The sequence below is a fragment of the Thalassophryne amazonica genome, chromosome 23 (genome assembly GCF_902500255.1).
Source record: "Thalassophryne amazonica chromosome 23, fThaAma1.1, whole genome shotgun sequence".
Taxonomy (NCBI): domain Eukaryota; kingdom Metazoa; phylum Chordata; class Actinopteri; order Batrachoidiformes; family Batrachoididae; genus Thalassophryne; species Thalassophryne amazonica.
The window spans coordinates 32,628,811-32,648,198 of NC_047125.1; the positions used below are offsets into that span (position 1 = coordinate 32,628,811).

A 19,388-nucleotide genomic window follows, 5' to 3' on the forward strand; every position below is an offset into this window, starting at 1 on the left:
CACTTTTTAAAAACTGCCTTTTTTTGGGCACATTTACCTCTGAAAAAATGAAAAATTGTAAAATGAATAATAGTGAAACAAATTATCAACAAGGAAGCACGGGGTTTTTTTTGTTATTGTTGTTGTTTGGTTTGTTTTTTGTTTACTTCAAAGTTAAGAGGCTCCATCATTGGCTGATCCAAAGGCGTGATGGGTACAACTGCACAGGAACACAAGGTCAAAGATCACAGCCATGTTATCGCACAAAGTTTACACATACACACAGAACAAGTCATACAAAGAACCCCGACAGGCTCGGAAGGAAGTGGCGACGCCTCATCCTCATATGGTGTGTGTCAACACCAAACAAGTCAAGGTTCACACACGTCAATGAGAGGCAGGCTGTTGATGTTTTGGTTGGTGCCACACTTTGCTTTACTGTAGTACAGTGACTTGCAAAATGGCTGCTGTTCATCTTCTGTGGTGTCAGGGAAGTGGTTGTTTTTCAGGAATGCACCATATTTGCAAACTGCAAATGGTGAATTTCTACACTTAATTACATTCCAGCGTAATTGTAGCATGATCTTGTGTAATTACGACAGGAGCACCAGTCGTGTCCACTGTCTCCGTGTTTGCTGTTTCTTAGCCCTTATTGATTCCTGAAGGTTCAGTCCTGTGTATAGCCATAAACGATGTCACAATCAAAATAGTTTTCCTGTCTGACTTCATGAGCTGTATGTTTTATTGTGTGTAACAGTGTGTTTTGTTCTGTGGTGGTGAAATATGTGTTACTGCCAACAGCAGCAACAACAAACACTTTATCTAATCAACCTCAACTGCAGTATATAAATTACATAATCATGATCATGGGCTTTGAACCAACTACACACAGTGTGACATATTAACCCTGTTCATCACGTCACGTTCTCTCCTGGAGGAGGATCCCACCCCGGACTGCCAGGATGTCCGTGTTTTGACTTCTTGACGGCATTGATGATGTCAGTCACTCCTGTTTATTGATGAATCCCAGCGTTCCACCTGCTGTCTTGGAATGTGCTGCCCAACAGGATCTGCTGTTCCTCTATTTGACAGCATCTCTGTGTTGGCTGTGGTCAGTGCCCATGTTTTACTGCCATAGACCCTCACCGCCCTATGGTCCATGTGGTACTCCTCCAGAACCTATGATCTTTATGCTCGTCTTGCAACTTCTCATGAGTTTGTCCCCTACGCCCAAAGCTGACATGCCAGTGTGATAAGTCTCCTGATTCTGGACAGATCTCTGGCTCTGACAGCGGTGAAATTTTTAGTAATAATAGGATACAAAAAGAGTAAAAACCAAATTTGTATTTTAGCATTACTGTGCACAAAATATTTCTCATTATTTATGTAGTTTACACCAATCTTACGATGTCACAACTTAACAAAGATGGTTTTGATCATTTTTGTGGTTTTTATTCAGCATTAGACTAATTTATTTTAACCAAGAGGGAAATTACTTTAATTATAATAACTTTATTTATATCGCATTTTCAGGATAAATACATTTCAAACATATTTAACAAAACCAATTTGACATAAACCACTACAGTTTAAAAATATATACATAAAATTGAAAAAAAAAAACTGCAAACATGAAAAAACAAATATGCAGATCATATAAACATAAAAATATTCTAATAAAATAACAATTAAAAACAAAAGTGTGTCAACAATAGACTAAAAACTCTCAGGCATTTTAAATTATGAGCACACTGTCATGTGTCATGTTTTTTTTTTTTTTTTTAATGTTTTTGTTGCGTTGTCTGTCTTGTGTTGTGTTTTAATGATATGCAGTAGGAGTGTGTAATAGTGACCACATCAATTTCCTACCTGTGGATAATAAAGTTTACCTTGACCTTTAAAATTGAAGGTGACCTTTTTTGCCAAATATATAAAAAAATCAATGTGAGTGGAGCTAATAAATCCTGGTTGAACTATAGACCATATAGGTTTGAACATAAGATAATTCTCGAGTTGGTTTTTCTTTTTCCCACCAGTAAACTTTAAGTGCAAAGGCTCAAAACAAGACGTTTTTCTCTTCTCTCTGTTGGGGGAAGAATATTTATATTTTTCGCACATTATCATTATTATTATGTTTTTCAAAGGTGTGTCTGCAAAGCCAATCAGAACGCCGCATCCGAGTGCGTCATTGTCAGCGGAGGAGGAGCTCGTTTAGCGAATAAATCCGCGACGGCAGAAGACGACGAACGTTTTGATTAATCGCTTCGCCGCGTTGGCAGCTCATCTTCTTTTTACGTTTTTTTTTAGTTTCTTTTCTTCTCCTCTCATCGTTTGTTATCTTTAGAAATGTTTCCAGAGGCGAACAAAGGGTGAGTTCACGGAACACAGAACTTTCAGTTTGGAGCGAGCACATGGAGCCTTCATGCGCCATGTGCTCACAAGTACTCCGTAATGTGTGACCAAAAAAAGCGCACATGCGCCTCGAAGACATGTGGACGGGAAAAAAAAAAACCCAACAGTTTATAAGGACTTTAAAAGTGCAGGAACGCGAATTAAGATTATTATGAGGGATTGTTTGTGAAATATTTGTGTATTCCTTTAATATTTTAAATTTATGTTTTTGTCCAACACAGCAAGTAGTTATACAAAAATAACTGTCAATTTGATACTCATTTTTAGATTCAGATGTTATGAAAATCATTTTAGCTGTAATTATTTTTAGCTTTAATGTAGTCCATAAGCAAATGTGTGAATGAAGAGATGACGAAAAGATTCAAGTTTGCAATAGTAACAACAAAAGAGACGGTAAAGTGGAAAATGCAGATTATCACATTATATGTGAACAAACATCAGTCTAATCTAAACTTCACATCTGACACGTTTTGATAGATGGCCATTTTAACTTTTAGTCATTTTGTCATCCAGTTATACTTATGATGACTGCAAGTTCACAGCTGATTGGCTGCTGGCCCAGACGGACATCCGTCCCATAGTGGGCATCGTGTGCGGCTCTGGCCTGGGAGGGCTGGCTGACATGCTGAAGGACCCCGTAGCCTTCAGTTACAAGGACATACCAAACTTTCTGCAAAGCACTGGTGAGTTCATGTACAACTTGTGTTTTCTTCAATTAAAAAAAAAAAAAATTGGACCACTGTCTAACCGAATATGATTTGACTCGTGTTTGTTGCAGTGCGTGGCCACACAGGACGGTTGGTGTTTGGGACCTTGAAGGGAAGGCCATGTGTTTGCATGCAGGGGCGCTTCCACCTGTATGAGGGCTATCCAGTCCAGAAGGTTTGTTTTCTGCAAGTTAAAAATAAAACGGATGCATAATGTGACAGCAAATTTCAAATGTCCCTGCGATACACTCAAGGACGTGTAAGCCAAGTAGGTTGTCAGGTCCACTGGACTCTGGTTCCTTGAAGTTGCTTGTGACAGTGTGGAGTTCAAGTTTAATGAATCAGAACATACCATCTCGCCTCGGTACACAATCCTGAGTCATCTTGAGACTGCTGACCTTTGAAGGCAGCCTCAGTAAATGATTGCGTTACAGTTTAATTTTTTTAATATATATATATATATATGTCTAAGTGAAGTACCAAGAGATCACTGTAGGTTGCAGTTGTAAGATGAGGCTGGATACAGATACATCCCTTTCAAATGTTTACTAATTTTGCAGCAATCGAGCTAGCTAGCTTAGATCTGTTATTACATCCATAACCCAAGTTTGCTAGTTACTTGCCATAGGCAGAAAGTTGGTCTTAACCCCCACCACCAGTCACTTGTTGCTAAGAATATCTTCAACGGTCATATTTGCATGCTGCCAGATTGTGCTGCCCATTCGAGTCTTCAAACTGCTTGGAGTGGAGACGGTGATACTGACCAATGCAGCCGGCAGCCTCAACCAGGACTTTAAAGTCGGGGACATTATGGTCATCAAAGACCACCTCAACATGCCCGGTTTCGCCGGCAACAATCCACTGGCTGGTCCAAACGATGAGCGGTAGGTCTGCAGGTTTGTCGTGATCAGCCTCGGACCTCCTCCCCTGTTTAACACGTTCCTCCAACTGTTCTCCTCTCAGGTTCGGAGTGCGTTTCCCCTGCATGTCAGATGCGTACGACCGAGAGCTGCAGCAGCTGGCCGTGAGTGTCGGGCAGGAGCTCGGCTACAGCGACTTTCTGAGAGAGGGCGTCTACTGTGTGCTGGGTGGGCCCTCGTTTGAGACGATCGCAGAGTGTCGTATGCTGAACAGACTCGGGGCAGATGCTGTTGGTGGGTTGTTTATTTTCATGGACTCTAAGATTGTTAGTCTGTAATACTGTTAATATTCCCGCACCAGCAATAAGCTGTGATGTAACGCGCCAGCTGTGAAGCATTACAATGAATCCTGTTGATTTTAAGGCAAAAACAAACTTTCATTGATGTTTTCCTTTGTCAGGTATGAGCACTGTCCATGAGGTGATAGTGGCGCGTCACTGCGGCATGCGTGTCTTCGCCCTTTCGCTGATCACCAACAAAGCGGTGATGGACTACGACAGTGAAGAGAAGGCCAACCATGAGGAGGTCCTCCAGACCAGCAAGCAGAGGGCGCAGCAACTGGAGACGCTGATCTTCACCATGGTGACCCGGATTGAGCAGAACAACAACTATGCCTAACAGGCGCCACGACCCGCAACAGATTGTAGAGCAGGGGTGGCCAGGTTCGGTCCTCGAGAGCCACATTCCTGACACTCTTAGTTGTCTCCCTGCTCCAACACACCTGAATCCAATGAAAGACTCATTAGCAGACTTTTAATGAGCCTTTCATTGGATTCAGGTGTGTTGGAGCAGGGAGACAACTAAGAGTCAGGAATGTGGCTTGTGAGGACCGAACTTGGCCACCCCTGTTGTAGAGTAACGAGCCAAGCTGATACCCGAATGAAAATCCCGGTCAGTGTATATTCTGGGCTAAGCATTTGTACTGTTTGTCTTTGGTTAAAGAGATGTTTGTCAGCTTTTTGTTTTGTTTTTTTAAACAGTTACTTTAGCTGATACCAACTTCACTTTTTTGCAGTAAGTATACTGTTTTTCCTTTTTTGTACTTTTTTTAACATAACATTTGATTAGTTTGTACAAATGTCTACAATTTAACTTAATGAGAGAATCTAGTGTGAAGTTCTAATGACAGTATTTTGTTGTGTACATTCGGGTACTCTTCTGCCTTTTACTGTGCTTTTCTCTTTTTTTTTTTAAGATTGTTGTCCCTAAAGTTGCTATTTATTACTGTACATGAGTTTGCATTGTTCTGTTTTTTTGTAACCTGCTCTGTGTTTAACTGGTTAAATCACAGTGATGTGATTTTTATCTTTATTTTTTTTTGAACAATTTGAATCCAGAAATGTATTAAAATCCAAGTCTTTATTTTCAGTATGTGTGTTTAACATTTAAAGAGAAACCACAAGGTAAATAAATGCATGGATCCAGAATGTTAATCTCTGCAAATATTAATTGGCAAATGAACACAAGGATGCTGGTATTAAGAGAATAATATGGAAACGTTGGCAGCCGTTTTGAGGAAGTAAAACGTACATTTAAACAAACAACAAAAAAAGGCATAACAAGAATTGCAGCACAACTCCCTGCTTGACAAGAAAAAGTCATTTTACACTAAATTCTCTCAAATGATTCCCTTAATGTCTATTTTTTTTCCCTTCTCTTAACTCCACACATGCTTGTAAAATACTGCCCCCTCCGGTTGAACAAACAAAAGACAGGCTGAGAATACATTTTACACAGCATGCATACAAGCTATCACAAGTTTCTCCTTAGGTCATATTTTCATCCCCTTGTGGTGCTCCTGTGAGACACGCCCACCAAGCCAACCATCAGGCTGCAGTCCTGCCTACTCAAATGGGGGGGGGGGGGCATGGTAAACAGCTGTTGAACTTAAAGCAACAGACTTTTTTATGGTCTTATCTATGGGATTTATTTCCGCTACAAAAGCAAATCTGTTAAGACACCTGCCCATTTATATTAACGTCCTGAAAAGTTGGCGCAATACGACCCCTTTAAACCCAGACATCGTTGATCCCTTTGAAAGGCAAAATTTAAACAGCTGGTATATCCCTTTTAAAATTTTTTGTAGAACTCTGTGCCATGCATAATGAATGTTAAAATGGAAGAGATTAGAAGGAAAAACAGCATTCTGTATGATACAGCATACCACATGTGCCTGTGCAGGAACGCGGCCATCCAGCAAAGACTCATCAGTGGCTCCGTTTGACACCAAGTCAAAAACACGTGACAGCCAGCAGTCGAAACGACGCACTGAATGTTTAGCATTCAGAATCACGCTGAGCAATGAGGCTAAAGTCAGGATTTCTGCTCAGTGACAATAAAATGTCAAAAATAGTTCTTTAAAGAGAATTTTTTTTTTTTTTTGCCATTTTTGTATTAAATGTGTTAGTAACATGTCACGACTAGTACCTTACTCCAAATATATATATATGTAACCTATTTTATGGCAGCTGATCTTGAGGCAAATATAAATTCGAATTACAGAATAAAATCATTATTGGCAAACTCGTAGCAAAAATTTCAATTGGGCCAAATGACGAATATAAAATATGTTCCTACTAGACAAAGTGAATTATTATATTAAATCAAAATGCCTGCTATAGCCAGCAGAAGCAAATCTGGACAAATATCAAATGATCAGGTCGCATTTAACAAGGATAAACTGTCATTCATTTGGCAGATCTTTAGTCCTATAACCTCACTTTATTTGTACATTTCAGCACCCCCAAATCCCCAGAACTGTAATTTTCTGAGCTAAAAAGTAAAGAATTGAATGGAGTGCCATTTTGCAGTCAAAACAAATAAGTGTCCCTTTGTTTTATTTCTGATGTTGATGACAAATTATTCACTTTATCTAAAGCAGGGGTGCACACATGTACGCCAGCATGACTGTGTAAATATATGGGTGATTCTTTAACTACAGGCACTATTGGCCTTGTAATTTCCACCACACCATTGCCTTACAATATAAAACACCTTGAGGCAACTGTTTGTTGTGATTTGGCACTATATACATGTGCTCTGATGTCACTGTTTATCTCCATAGAAACTACCCAAACAATCTTTCATACAAACTGTTTAAAGGGACATTACAGTGTTGTGGTGGAAATTACGGCAATAGTGTGGGACAACTACATTTTGTTTAAAAAAAATCACAACAGTTGTATGACATTGAATACCCCAATTATGTTTTGATTATTTTACTGATATTTTATTTAGAGATATTTTAAAACATTAGAAAAAACGTTTCTTTACCATTCATTTTTATCATTGAAGATCAAAAGTCTGGGTGTGGGACAAGCACAAAACGGCAATATTTGCATATAATGATGCTGAAAAAAGGTGGAAAAAGTCATCATAGACTACTAGAACAAATTTCTTAACACACTTTCATTGTAAAGATAACTATAAAAGTGTGAAATTTCCCCTTTTTTCTGTTTTTCATACAATATGATCAAAGGACATAAGTGCCCGTAGTCTAAGAATCACCCATATATAAACTGTAACAAGTGATAGTGGTTTTAAAAGAGTCTATACTGTGTGTGTGTGTGTGTGTGTGTGTATACAGTGCTGACTGATTCTCTGTCTTGATCCCACAGCGAACGAATGGCGGCCTCCCCCGTGCCCAAACAACGCTGCTCTAAAGAGCAAGAAATGCATCTGGTAGTTGGTGTGTGTGTGTGTGTGTGAGACCCTTGTTACTGAGGAGGAGGTGAGAGAAGGCGTCGTGGATGAGGTTGGTCCAGTTACAGACCTGAACAGTCGATGCAGCTCACATGACCACCTGCGTACTCACACCCGATCATGTGCGCTGTTACAAATAACATTCAGATTGATGACTGACTCCAGAACAAACACTGGCAGTATTCAAACCAATCCGCAGCATTTCATGCATCACCCTATTGACTGTTATTGAGCCTAGAAATAAAACCTGATAATGTGGAAAAAAAATTTTAAATGGCTAAAATATGGCCAGATTTTGCCGTCACTGTAATTCTGTTACCGTCGAATTTCTATGTTATGTCAGTTTAATTTATGTTCATGTAAAATAAAAAAATAGCAAATTATATTGAACATAATACCAAATTGGGCAGCGTGGTGGCTTAGCAGTTAGCACTATTGCCTCACAGCAAGAAGGTCATGGGATTGATTCCCGCCTGTGTCCTTTCTGTGTGGAGTCTGTGCCTGTTCTCCCTGTGTTTGTGTGGGTTCCCTCTGGTTGCTCCATTTTCCTTCTACATCCAAAGACAGGCAGGTTAAGGTGTGTTTATTTGTCTATATGTGACAGACTGGCATCCTGTCCAGGGTGAACCCCGCCTGATGTCCTATGACTGCCCCGTGACCCTTAACTGGAGTAACCAGGTACAGAAAATGGATGGATGATACAGAACTGTTGCATCGTATCACGTGTATATCAGCATCAGTTTAAATCTGTTGGCAGTTATCTGTGTACTGGATAGAAACTTACATGTGCACCCCTGCTTGTAAGTTAGCCTTGTTGCCGCTGTGAGCTGGTTAGCATGTGTTTATCTCACTTATGTGGTAACCTTTAAAAATTCACACATCGTCATCTTCTGTGAAACACAATGACATCCACATAAAACCTACAAAGCTGATGTTTATCTCAATGAAGATTCACAAATGACATCAGTCCAGAGTAGCTCCACCCCCAAAACTGCTGTATAACTGACTGTGGTGGTTCTGTGCTACCAGAACTTAGCTGCCAGGCTTCAAAAAGGGTCATCCAACCATCAGTGTAATACGTGAGATACAACCCAAAGTTGGCACAGGTACCAGCCGAGGCACTGTGAGCAGATTTTCGGTCTCAGAGCGCCTCGGCAGCGAGGAAGAGTGCGGAAAAGAGGAAGAAAACGACCAGAAAAGGCACTTCTCAGCCCGCAGGCTGCGGTGCAGGAGAGACCGGAGAGTGTGCACGCCGCTAGGCAAACATGGTCAGCATGAGCCACTGTGGAAACACAGAGTTACATCGGTTAGAGACGTCTGAACACACACAGACAGAGTGTTTGATTCAGTCCACAGTCTGATCGTACCTGAGAGAAGCCGACACTGATGACACCGTCTTTATCCGTGTCCATGTCCTGAAAGGTCTCTGCAGGACCAGACGAGACCAGGTTCACTTAGACAATCAAATCCCCGTATGTGTCAGAGGTGCCATTAAAAACAACATTTATCTTTAATCTCATTGACTAACTTCACACCGGTGGTAGTTCCCTTTATTCAAACTGTATCACTGTGCAAACAGGTGGTTTGTCCCAAATAATCAAACAATTAATAATGAAAACGAGCAGTTAATACTTCCATCTTCAAAGGGATAGTATTTATAAGCCTGAATAATCATGAATAATAGTGAAACACTGCATAAAACATAATGAATACTGAGCTCAAATGATGCAAACACTAAATAACAAAAGCTCAGGACACAGACAATAAAAAAAAAAAAAATCTGAGTACTGAGGTTAACTGATTGAAAATAAATAAATAAGTGGATCAATCTAGCAATAATAAGAAGGACTCACTGAACATGGTTTCCAGTCGAACTAGACAGGTGACAAAATTGTCAAAATCAACCGCCATGTCTGCCTCCGTGTAGCGGAGGATGATCAGCTGGAACAGGTGGTTGGTCAGCTTGAATCCTGAAGGGAAGGAGGGAAAAAAAGATAAACAGAACAATGCTCGTGCAACAGTAACTCCTTTAAAACACTCATGGAACGTCAGAATATGTTTTACATTTTTAAGTTTTGTGGTGGGCGATATGATGATTAGATTATAAGACAGTGTTTTACAAATCAGTGATTATTAAAACACTGAAGTTTTTCCCAGTCACACTGTTAGTTTGTTCAAAAACTAACCTTTGGATTTTCACAGAACTTGAATTCTGGGACAAAAATATGTTGCATTTTAATACAGAATAGTCAGGTGTGCAATTATTATTATTATTACTTTTTTAGGCTGATATCTTGAGTCCACAAAATAAGTAAATTGTGATCTTGCAATACAAGTTATATATATATATATATATATATATATATATATATTCAAAAGATTGAATCAAGTCTGGATTATAAACCACAAAATGCAGGTTTATTCCACATAAATTATCTTTTTTTTCCCTCCCTCTGTTCAATGGAGTATCTTACCTGCAGATTCAAGAGCCATCCTCATCTCGTAGGAGCTCATGGTGCCTGATTTGTCCAAGTCAAAATTCCTGAATATTGTCTATCACAGTGATTAAAAAGAAAAAAAAGACAAGAAACAAAATAAAGCAAACATGACATCAGAGTGCTGGCCAAACTAATCTGACTGACACAGGTCCAGGAGCAGAATAAACACCAAACAGGATGAGTTTCCTGCTCAAGTTATATGGAATTAGTCTCACCAGGTATCGTTTAATCTTTTCCCAAAGAACATGGAATTCTGTCAGTCCAAGTTGTCCGCTACCATCCTTCTGAGAGGTTCTGTTAAGGCGCATCAGTGTGTGTTTGAACAATATCACAGTGAATCCAGGGCGTCCCGAGTGTAATCCGATTTCAGATCCCATTACAGATCAATCGTACAAAAACTGAATGTATTTACTGACTAATCAATCGATTGATCAGCAACAAAAGAAAGGCAGCAGTACAGACTTTCAACTCTGTTGTAGCAGTTTTCCAGAATACTGCCAGATTTTTCACCATCACAGTTTAAGAACTTTTAGTCTGGTTTTATACCACATCAGATGCCTTTTAAAATGGGTTCAATCCAGATTATGTTTTAGTTTATAATGTAAACCAAAGGGTTTTATTGTAAGAAATGGATGTAATCTGATATAATCTGGTTTTAAACTGTTGCTTTAAAACCCACTTTTTCCATGATGTTTTTAAACTGGTTTTAAGATGCTGTAAATCAGTTTTCTTCCCTGTACAGTCATTTGAAGTGTTTGTTGAAGAGAAACTGAATTGAAACCTGCAGATCATGGACACCAGAAAACCAATTCACATGAGACTAAACCAGATTATCTTTTAATATGTGGTTGTTCCAAACAGCGCTAACCCAAATCTCGAATGTCTTAATCTAGTTTTAAATTCAAAGACAAAAAATCTGGGTTTAAGATCTTCTATGTTGAAGACAGACAGGTTTTGACGATTGAAGATTTTGCTGTTTTTGAACTGGTTTTAACAGCGTGTTAATCTCAGCGAATCGGTTTTGAATAGTTAGTTTGGAGTGGAGATTGTGCCGAGTATTTTTTCCAACAATAACCAATTATAAAACCAATCAACATATGAGTCGATCATTAAAGTATTGATTAGTCAGGCCTGAAGGATACATCCATGAGGTTGATCATGCTGCGACACGCCTCCTTGGAGAAGCCGTCGGTCTTGATGTCTTTATCTGTCAGGATGAAGCACAGATGCAGCCTGTCAACATGATCCTATAATCCCAAAGGTCAAGATGAACCCTGATGTTGCTCACGTTTGCTGATGATCCGGTTCAGTATGGTTTGCAGTTCTTTGACGCTGATCTCCATGTCCTGTTAGCACAAACAAAGTCGGCACTGAAGAGCAAAAATGACTCCATATCCCATGAGGCATTGCAGCAGGCTGCAGCAAATCCGCTTACCGGCCCGGCCAGCTGTCTGAAGAGACTCTTGAAGCCCGAGTCGATCTGGCTCTCATCGAGGTATGTCTGGAACACACAAACATGATCAGCACCTGTTTGTTCCACAGAGGTCGTGGGTTCAGTACGTCTCACCCGTCTCACCTCTTTAGGAAGATCCGCTGTGATTTTGTCGTCCAGCTCCCTGACAAACAAGAAGGTCTCAGGTTATTTATTTATTATTTTTTTATATTTTTTCACGGAACTCAAACCTCCCGACCCCTGACCCCGCCCCCACCACGCCCACTCACTCAGAGTCTGCCGGCTTCTCTGAGAAAACCCTGAGGACGAAGTCGGCCTCCTTGTGGGGCTCGAAGGTGGACGGCACGATGATGTACTCGCCGGCCGGCAGACACAGGCGTGAGCTTACCTCCCTCAGGTTGATGAAGAGCTCGGAGCGAGCGCTGGAGGCGTGTGTCAGGAAAAACTCCCGCTTCAGGTGGACCCCCGACTTGCCCTCAAACTGACACAAATCACAACATGATGTCATGAGAAGCGGTTCTGCAGCTCACCGAAAAATAAACCGATTCTATGACAGAAACTTAGCGATACGCAGTGTCGTGGAAGCAGCGGTCATACCTCCTTTGGAATCTGCAAAGTCCAGAAAAAAAAATAATGAATCATCTTCAGTGATGTGTTCAGGGACATGTTGAAAAATGTAAAATAGAGCTATGACAGTACGGCTTTTTTGTTTGTTTGGTAAAATGCTCGCCAACCTCGTAGACGGCAAAGCCGATGGTCTCCATGTCTTTACCCTCCTTCCGCTTCTTCCTGCGGTCCTTCTGCATGAGGGCGACCAGGAAGGTGCAGCCCGATTGGCCGGGAGTGTCCGGGTGCTGCAGGACCAGTTTGAACTGAGGGTTGAGCCAAAAGGTCGCTGGGGACAAGAAGCCAACAGGTCAAACTCAATCTCCGCCTCTTTACTCTGGAATCCAGTAAACATTTTTTTTTAAATCACCAGTATTTTTTACAAAATAAGAATGTGATTTATTGCGCCCATAACTCTCATTTCAGATGACCTCAGCGTGTCTGTGGTTATGACCAGGTGTTTCCAAAATGTATTTCTAAACTGGCCATTGTTTTGTCATTTCTTGTTTAAATGGGAGTCACTGGTTCACATTCCGACCTCCAACACCAACTTATTCCTGACCTTTTAACTTGGTAGAAAAATCCAAAACAAAAAGGACTATTCAGCATTTCCCCCAGAATGAAATCCTAAAACAGCATTAAGGCCGTCATGGGATCCCAGTGTGCTCTCCTGGTATTTAGATTTTCTCTCCAACTGAACTGGAGGAACTCTGAAAATCACAATGGATTTAACTGTAGTGCTTTAAATCTTATCTCAAACAGGCATCTCGAGGGCCAAACCACTAATTTATGGCCCACAGTGTTGGTGAACAAGATGTACGTAACAATATGTTTATGTAGAAGATGTTATAATCAGTATGGCTTCCATTTGTGGACTGACAGCAGAGAGAGAGAGTTGTTCAGCAAAAAGCTGAGTGTGTTAGTGTCGGTTTTACTGCTGTAAAGACTGTGTCTGGGATCACCCCCCCTTTCATATTTCAGACAGAATTAGTGCAGTTTTCTGTTTCGTCACCAAAAGAATGTAACGATTTCCAGCTCAAACCACATGAGGGTGAAGCACGGCGTGGTGCTCAGGAGTCATCCCATCGTACGCTCGCTGATTTCGCGTGGCACAGACAAAAGGAGGACTGATCTGTGCTGTTTTACCGGGGAAGTTCCTGCAGCCGCCGGCAGTGCTGCCCTGCCTCCACTCGCTCTGGTAGTGGGAGGAGCTCCACTTCTTCAGCTGGTTGTTCTGCAGGGCGTCGGCCGTCAGATTGCAGATCTCCAAGCGGCTGAACTCTCGCAGAAAGTCACTGAAGGACATCCTGAAGGGTGAAGGTGGAAAAAGCATCAAAACACGGAGACACGAGACTCACGGTGGTGAAAATGTAATTTGTCAGAGTGGAGCCTTGATTCAGGACGTGAAAAATGACCGATTACAAAACCACGTTTACACCATGAAAGAGCTGCGTTATCATGTGGTATCTGTTTGGCTTCATCCTCCAAACAGTGGCCACACCACAGTACTGTCCCAGATACTAGACACCAACCACCCAGGCAGACAACCGGCCCATCCCCACCTCTCTAAAGGGAAACGGGAGAATTTGACCCAGTGTGTGAACTGAACCTGGAGCTAAACCGACCCCTAACCCTGACCCGGGCTGAGATCTCGTTACCCTCTAAACTGGGTTCTATCTGCTGCAGCCAGGTGGAGCACATGTGTCCTTGGCCACCTCCAGCCACTGGGGTCCCTGACAGTAGGCACCTGCATGCTGGATCATCCACAGAGAAAGGCACCACATGGCCAATTGGCAAAGCGCACTTTCCCTCACAATGCCAGTGCCCGTCTCAGTGCCAGGGTCACCCTAAGTAACTGTTTTGTCCATTCATAGTCTTTCTAGCAGTACCCAAGGATCCTTCAAGGAGACCTCGTACCAAATACACCCACATGGTGCCTTAGCACAGTGATTAGCATCCAGGTCTCACAACCATACAGTAAGACGGGAATCACCAGGACACTCCAAAGGTATCGACGTTACCAAACATCTCTGTCCAGCGACCTCATGATGAGGTTTCCCCAAGCATCTCTCAACCTCAAAGGCCGAGAACCCACAGACGTAAACATCACTTCTAAGCTCAACTCTCTACTTCCACTGCACACAGATACACATCCAGGAAGTTCGAGAAAACTTAGTCTTCATCCAGGACCATCTCAAACCGAGACATCTCAGTCAGGAGGAGTGAGACATCTGATTCTCACAGCGGTCTCAACAGTAGACCAAGTCAACTCACCAGAATTCACCATCCTCACTGCAGTTCTGAAGCTGGCTTCTGACAGAGCCATCCACACTGTCCCACTCTCTGGAGCTGCATTATCACAATAAGAGGAGAAATGATTAAGACAGACGCTGCAGATGTCAGGACTGCTTTTATTATTTATACTCTGTGTGTGAAAAAATGGTGGTACTTTAAAAAATATGAATCATATCACTGGCTGGTTTTGTTTGTATTTTCCCTTATAGGCCCGAGTCTAAACTGAGTCTCTTTAGTCTGTTTTTTTGGATCAGGAATCCATTTACAGCTGGGTGGATGAACACAATGCAGATGAAGCATCATGTCCAAGTACACAGACAGTTAGCATCACCGGGAATCAAACCCAGGTCTACATATGAGTAGTCCAGTTCCTTACCTGCTGAGCTTCCTTCTCTGTGGCCCCAAACTCCCTGTGATGTCAACTTCCTGAGGAAAGCTCAGGACTTCTTTGAGGATTTGTTCGGGAACAACTTAATGAATGAATGAATGAATTTCAAAGGCAGCTGAACTTTATTTGTTTCAAAGTTCTTTGCTTGAGTAAAATCTTACTTGTCGCTCCAGGCGCCGGTCCATTCCACTTCACCCCACGGGTTCCTGATGCGCACCAGCTTGGTGAGGTTTCCTCTATACACCACCTCAGGACAGAGTCATCACATGCACTTCAGTGAGTTACACACTTAACGCTCGACACACAGCGGGATGTGGAACAGGACTTAGCATGACAACGACTGCGATCAGTGAGCCGCACTGTGACAAACGCCCCAACCGCCAACGTCAGCCGGTCTCATGACGATGACCTGAGGGGCGCACGGTGATGACAGAGCTCTGCACGTTTGTGTCCCTATTCTTTTGGACATGTCTGCAGCTAGAAGGGCAAAGTGTTAAGCTCCGCCCCAGCCCCCCAAAACAAGCCTAGACTCCGCCCCATTCTGTGGATCCACTTAAAACATTCACAGCTTTCTTTCCAGGTTAGAAACAAACCTTGTTTTTCCACTTTTATATTTGAAGACAGTTCAAGAAGTTGCTCAAAAAAGGAACTGATGCAATTTCCACAAACCTTTATGAAACATGGAAAAAAAAAAGGAAGCAATGGAATCGATATGGGTGAAGAATGCAGGCTGTGTTTGTGTTGTGAAATTGTGATGTGAGCGTGTCGTCTCGTGCTGCTCACCTCGTGCACGCCGGTCACAGAGTAGGCGTGTCCCTTCACCAGCTTCTTGAAGGTCACTGCCTCCATGTCTCTGTTGCTGGTGATCTGAGACGGGCAGAACGGCGTGCACAGATTAAACACAGTCATCATCTACAGGCAGGTGTCATGAAACGAGGAGCCGCGTGTGACAGCGTTTCTGACCGCGTGGTTGACTCGGCATGACAGAGAAAGAACACCACAAGACAATCAGTCTGGAGATAAGAGAGACCAGCGTCACGCTCTGAACCAGCGTAACCAGACTGAACATCACATTTGAGTGCGTGACTTCAAATCAGACATTTTAATTTAGTTTCTCCTTCATTCAGCAACTCACTCAAATGAAGTGTGCACTTCAGGAGCAAATGAACACCTCCAAATCCAGCGCGTGGTCATTTCCTCAGCGCTTCACCTTCACAGAATTCTCAATCTCAACATCAATGTGGTCGGTAGATAAAATCCATCGTCTTAGGACCAAATTATCCTTCACAAAGTATTTAACAGGGAAAAAAACTTTAGTGTTTAGTTTTAGTGTAAGAAATAAAAACTCAAACCTTAACGCTACACTTTTTATCCCGCTGCTCCTCAGAGGCTTTGTGGAAACAGATTAACGCTTAATCAGCGTCAGAGAAACAAACATCCAGAGCTCATCCTCAGCACCAACCCACATTTACAAAGGATTTATAAAAACTTTCTGCCCCATACTGGTGTCCTAAGAGTATGCAAACAATCAGGCACACAAAATAAATAAATTAAAACAACTGACGGAACACTACTTAACATTAAAAACAGGCTTCCCCTTTCCCAATTTATGACCTCTGACCTGCTTTTACAAATCAACAAAAAGCATCTACATAGAGAGTAAAAACGCCTGTTTGACTGATCAAACTACCAAATCAGAATAAATAATGTTTCACTCCAGCACAACTTACAGCCACCAAAAAAAAAAAAAAAAAAAAATCAGTTTCCAGCCCCAAAAACAACAACAGTACTGAGAAAAGTATTTTTATTAGTATTATAAAGTACGAGGTCTGTCCAAAAAGTAATGGACCTTTTTGTTTTTTTCAAAAACTATATTTATTTGAATCATGTGCGCTTGCATCAGCCAAGCTTGAACCTTCGTGCGCATGCGTGAGTTTTTCCACGCCTGTCGGTTGCGTCATTCGCCTGTGGGCAGGCTTTGAAGGAGCACTGGTCCACCCCTCCCGTCGGATTTCTTTTGTCTGAGAACTTGCTGAGAGACTGCCGCTTTGCTCCATGAAATTTTTTTCACAAACTGTTAGAGACAGGCAGTTGGAAACCATTTGAAAGATTCACATGGATTTCGGTGAAGATTCTGTCGGCGTCACACGGATTAAGGAGTGTTAAAACCTTTTTAAAGACGGTCCACAGCGGTGGAGGGCACGCGGCGTGCCGAGCTGCCATTTGACAGTCTGGAACGACCAGATCATTTCTAAACTGAACGCTGTGTTGATCCGGGTCATCATGTGACTACCACAGAAATGGCAACAGAGCTGTACATAGCACTTTTGTGGCACATTCCACTGTTACAGGAGATTTTGTAATGAAAGACGTGCAGAGGATTTCGCGCGTCGGCACGGAGCCGCTCATGGCGCACAACAAAAAAAACACCTCCGTGTTGGAAGTCTCACAGGACATGTTGGGGCATGTCCAGCTGTTACACAATTTCTCTGATACTCACTCGACTGAAAAGCCATCGAAAGCCGTCTGAATCTTCTGAATGGTTTCCAACTGCCTGTCTCGAACAGTTTCTGAAAAAAATTTCATGGAGCAAAGCTGCAGTCGCTCAGCCAGTTCCCAGACAAAAGAAATCCGACGAGGGGGGTGGACCAGTGCTCACTCAAAGCCTGCCCACAGGCGAGTGACGCAACCGACAGGCGTGAAAAAACTCACGCATGCGCACGAAGGTTCAAGCTTGGCTGATGCAATCACATGTGATCCAAATCCATATAGTTTTTGAAAAAAATAAAAAAAGTCTGTTACTTTTTGGACAGACCTCGTAAGATTATGAAGAAGTGTCACTTCAGCAAAAATTTAAAATTTAAATTATATGTGAGCGGCGGAACAATGATCATGAGGAGGTTCTCATGTCTTCACTGCGTTACGTTTGTTGATGGAACTGCAACATGGGACATTTTTTCCACTACGAATTCCACCAAGTGCTGTCACGTTTTCAGAAAAGATCAATCTGTCAATTATCTGATTAATCAATCGGACACTTTGTAAAGTTAGGAAAAAAAGCAGCAGATTGTCTCTTTCAGATGCTGGGATGACTCAGTTTGGTGTTTCCACTTGAGAAATTAACCAGTTAAACCGGTATTAAAATATTTGTGATTTATTTTTGACCATTAAATCATTTCTCTGTCATTTAAATACATGAACCCAGCAAATGTTCAGTAGTTTTACTTGATGAATGTGTTAAAAAAGATGAATAAATCTTGAGGTTTCTGCTGCTTTCTTTGAAAGAAACGAATCTTTTTGTCTTCATGCATAGACTGAAGTTAGACGAGTGAGCGCGAGCGTGAACTGACGTCTATGGAGCAGCCCAGCAGCGATCCTCTCTCGATGGCTCTGCTGATGATGCTGTACATATCAGCGGGAGCCTTATTCAGCTCGTACATCTCCGTCACGCCGCCCGTGAAGTCCTCAAAGCCCTCGCACGTGCTGCCGCCGGACAGCGTTTCATAGCAGCCGTTCAGCCTGGAACACAAGACCAGTTCCTGTGATGCAGACACATTAAAATCAATAAGAAGTGCGCTGTGGTGCAGACTGGTTTGTCTTACTTGGCGTAGGCCTTTTCCAGAAGTGCGCTCCAGAACTCCGTTCCCTCTGCCGAGTGCACAAAAAGCAGCTTTCCATCCTTCACCGGCAGCCGGTCGTCAATCACCACCTCCACCCACTCGCCAAACTGCCAGAACTGTAAGAAAAATCAACAGAGTCCAGAGTCTCAGGAAACAAGAGGATATCACACAATCCTCAAAGTCCCAGCACCAGAGTTACCAGATGGATTCAGTCTGGATCCTCCTGAGACTCATTGTGATACAAGAAGAATGTGATGGGATATGTTTAAAAAAAAGAAAAAAAAAAAAGAGAGAGAGATAATCATCCAGAATACTTCAGTTAAAAGTTAATTTAATAAGCAGGTTTTAATGCTGGTGAACGGCTTCTACACCAGTTCAAAGTGTCTCCACATCAACACCGAACAGGATTTAACGAGTCATATTTGAGTTTAACAATCTGCAGATGTTTTGTGTAATTACGTCCACCAAGGATGTAATAAAATCACCTGCATTCAGCAGGATTATGTCAAAAGTACTGCATGGATTTTAACAAAATTTGCACCACAGATACTAGATGTTAGGCCATGGAAGAACCCATTAAAGGTTGGAGTTGATCTGGATTCTATATAGGCTTTGAATGATTACTGTTAGCAGGATTATGTCAAAACAAAATAAATTTTCACCACAGATACATATTAGGCCATGAAAGACTCCATTAAATTTTGGAGGTGATCTGGATTCTGGATCAAGTATCACTTTATATAGGCTTTGAAGGATTACGTCAAAACTACTTCACAGATTCTCACCAAATTTGCACCACAGATAGATA

The 19,388-nt window shown here is 41.9% G+C and overlaps 2 protein-coding genes across 3 annotated transcripts in view; one reads left to right on the forward strand and one right to left on the reverse strand.

The window, feature by feature from the left end:
* Positions 1–2,207: 2,207 nt before the first annotated feature.
* Positions 2,208–6,526, forward strand: LOC117504530 (purine nucleoside phosphorylase-like). Its single transcript, XM_034163983.1, has 6 exons — positions 2,208–2,348; positions 2,905–3,074; positions 3,170–3,273; positions 3,807–3,982; positions 4,062–4,252; positions 4,419–6,526. Exons 1-6 carry the CDS (start codon positions 2,326–2,328, stop codon positions 4,634–4,636), a joined length of 882 nt encoding a protein of 293 aa, XP_034019874.1. The 5' UTR covers positions 2,208–2,325; the 3' UTR covers positions 4,637–6,526.
* A 1,071-nt stretch (positions 6,527–7,597) lies between these two features.
* The window catches only part of capn1 (calpain 1), a 29,037-nt gene continuing 17,246 nt past the window's right edge, over positions 7,598–19,388 (reverse strand). Inside the window, exons 5-22 of one of the 2 annotated variants that reach the window (XM_034163980.1) lie at positions 18,563–18,696; positions 18,311–18,479; positions 15,744–15,827; positions 15,122–15,207; positions 14,552–14,626; positions 13,424–13,584; positions 12,406–12,566; positions 12,269–12,280; positions 11,941–12,152; positions 11,795–11,834; positions 11,654–11,719; positions 11,507–11,564; positions 11,361–11,425; positions 10,434–10,502; positions 10,195–10,273; positions 9,574–9,690; positions 9,088–9,146; positions 7,598–9,002 (exon numbers count right to left, since the gene is read on the reverse strand). In XM_034163980.1, the coding sequence (XP_034019871.1) occupies positions 8,976–9,002; positions 9,088–9,146; positions 9,574–9,690; positions 10,195–10,273; positions 10,434–10,502; positions 11,361–11,425; positions 11,507–11,564; positions 11,654–11,719; positions 11,795–11,834; positions 11,941–12,152; positions 12,269–12,280; positions 12,406–12,566; positions 13,424–13,584; positions 14,552–14,626; positions 15,122–15,207; positions 15,744–15,827; positions 18,311–18,479; positions 18,563–18,696 (1,674 nt within the window). In that variant the 3' untranslated portion in view covers positions 7,598–8,975. Of the gene's footprint in view, positions 9,003–9,087; positions 9,147–9,573; positions 9,691–10,194; positions 10,274–10,433; positions 10,503–11,360; positions 11,426–11,506; positions 11,565–11,653; positions 11,835–11,940; positions 12,153–12,268; positions 12,281–12,405; positions 12,567–13,423; positions 13,585–14,551; positions 14,627–15,121; positions 15,208–15,743; positions 15,828–18,310; positions 18,480–18,562; positions 18,697–19,388 lie in introns of both variants that reach the window. The other variant, XM_034163978.1, reaches the window with a different exon arrangement.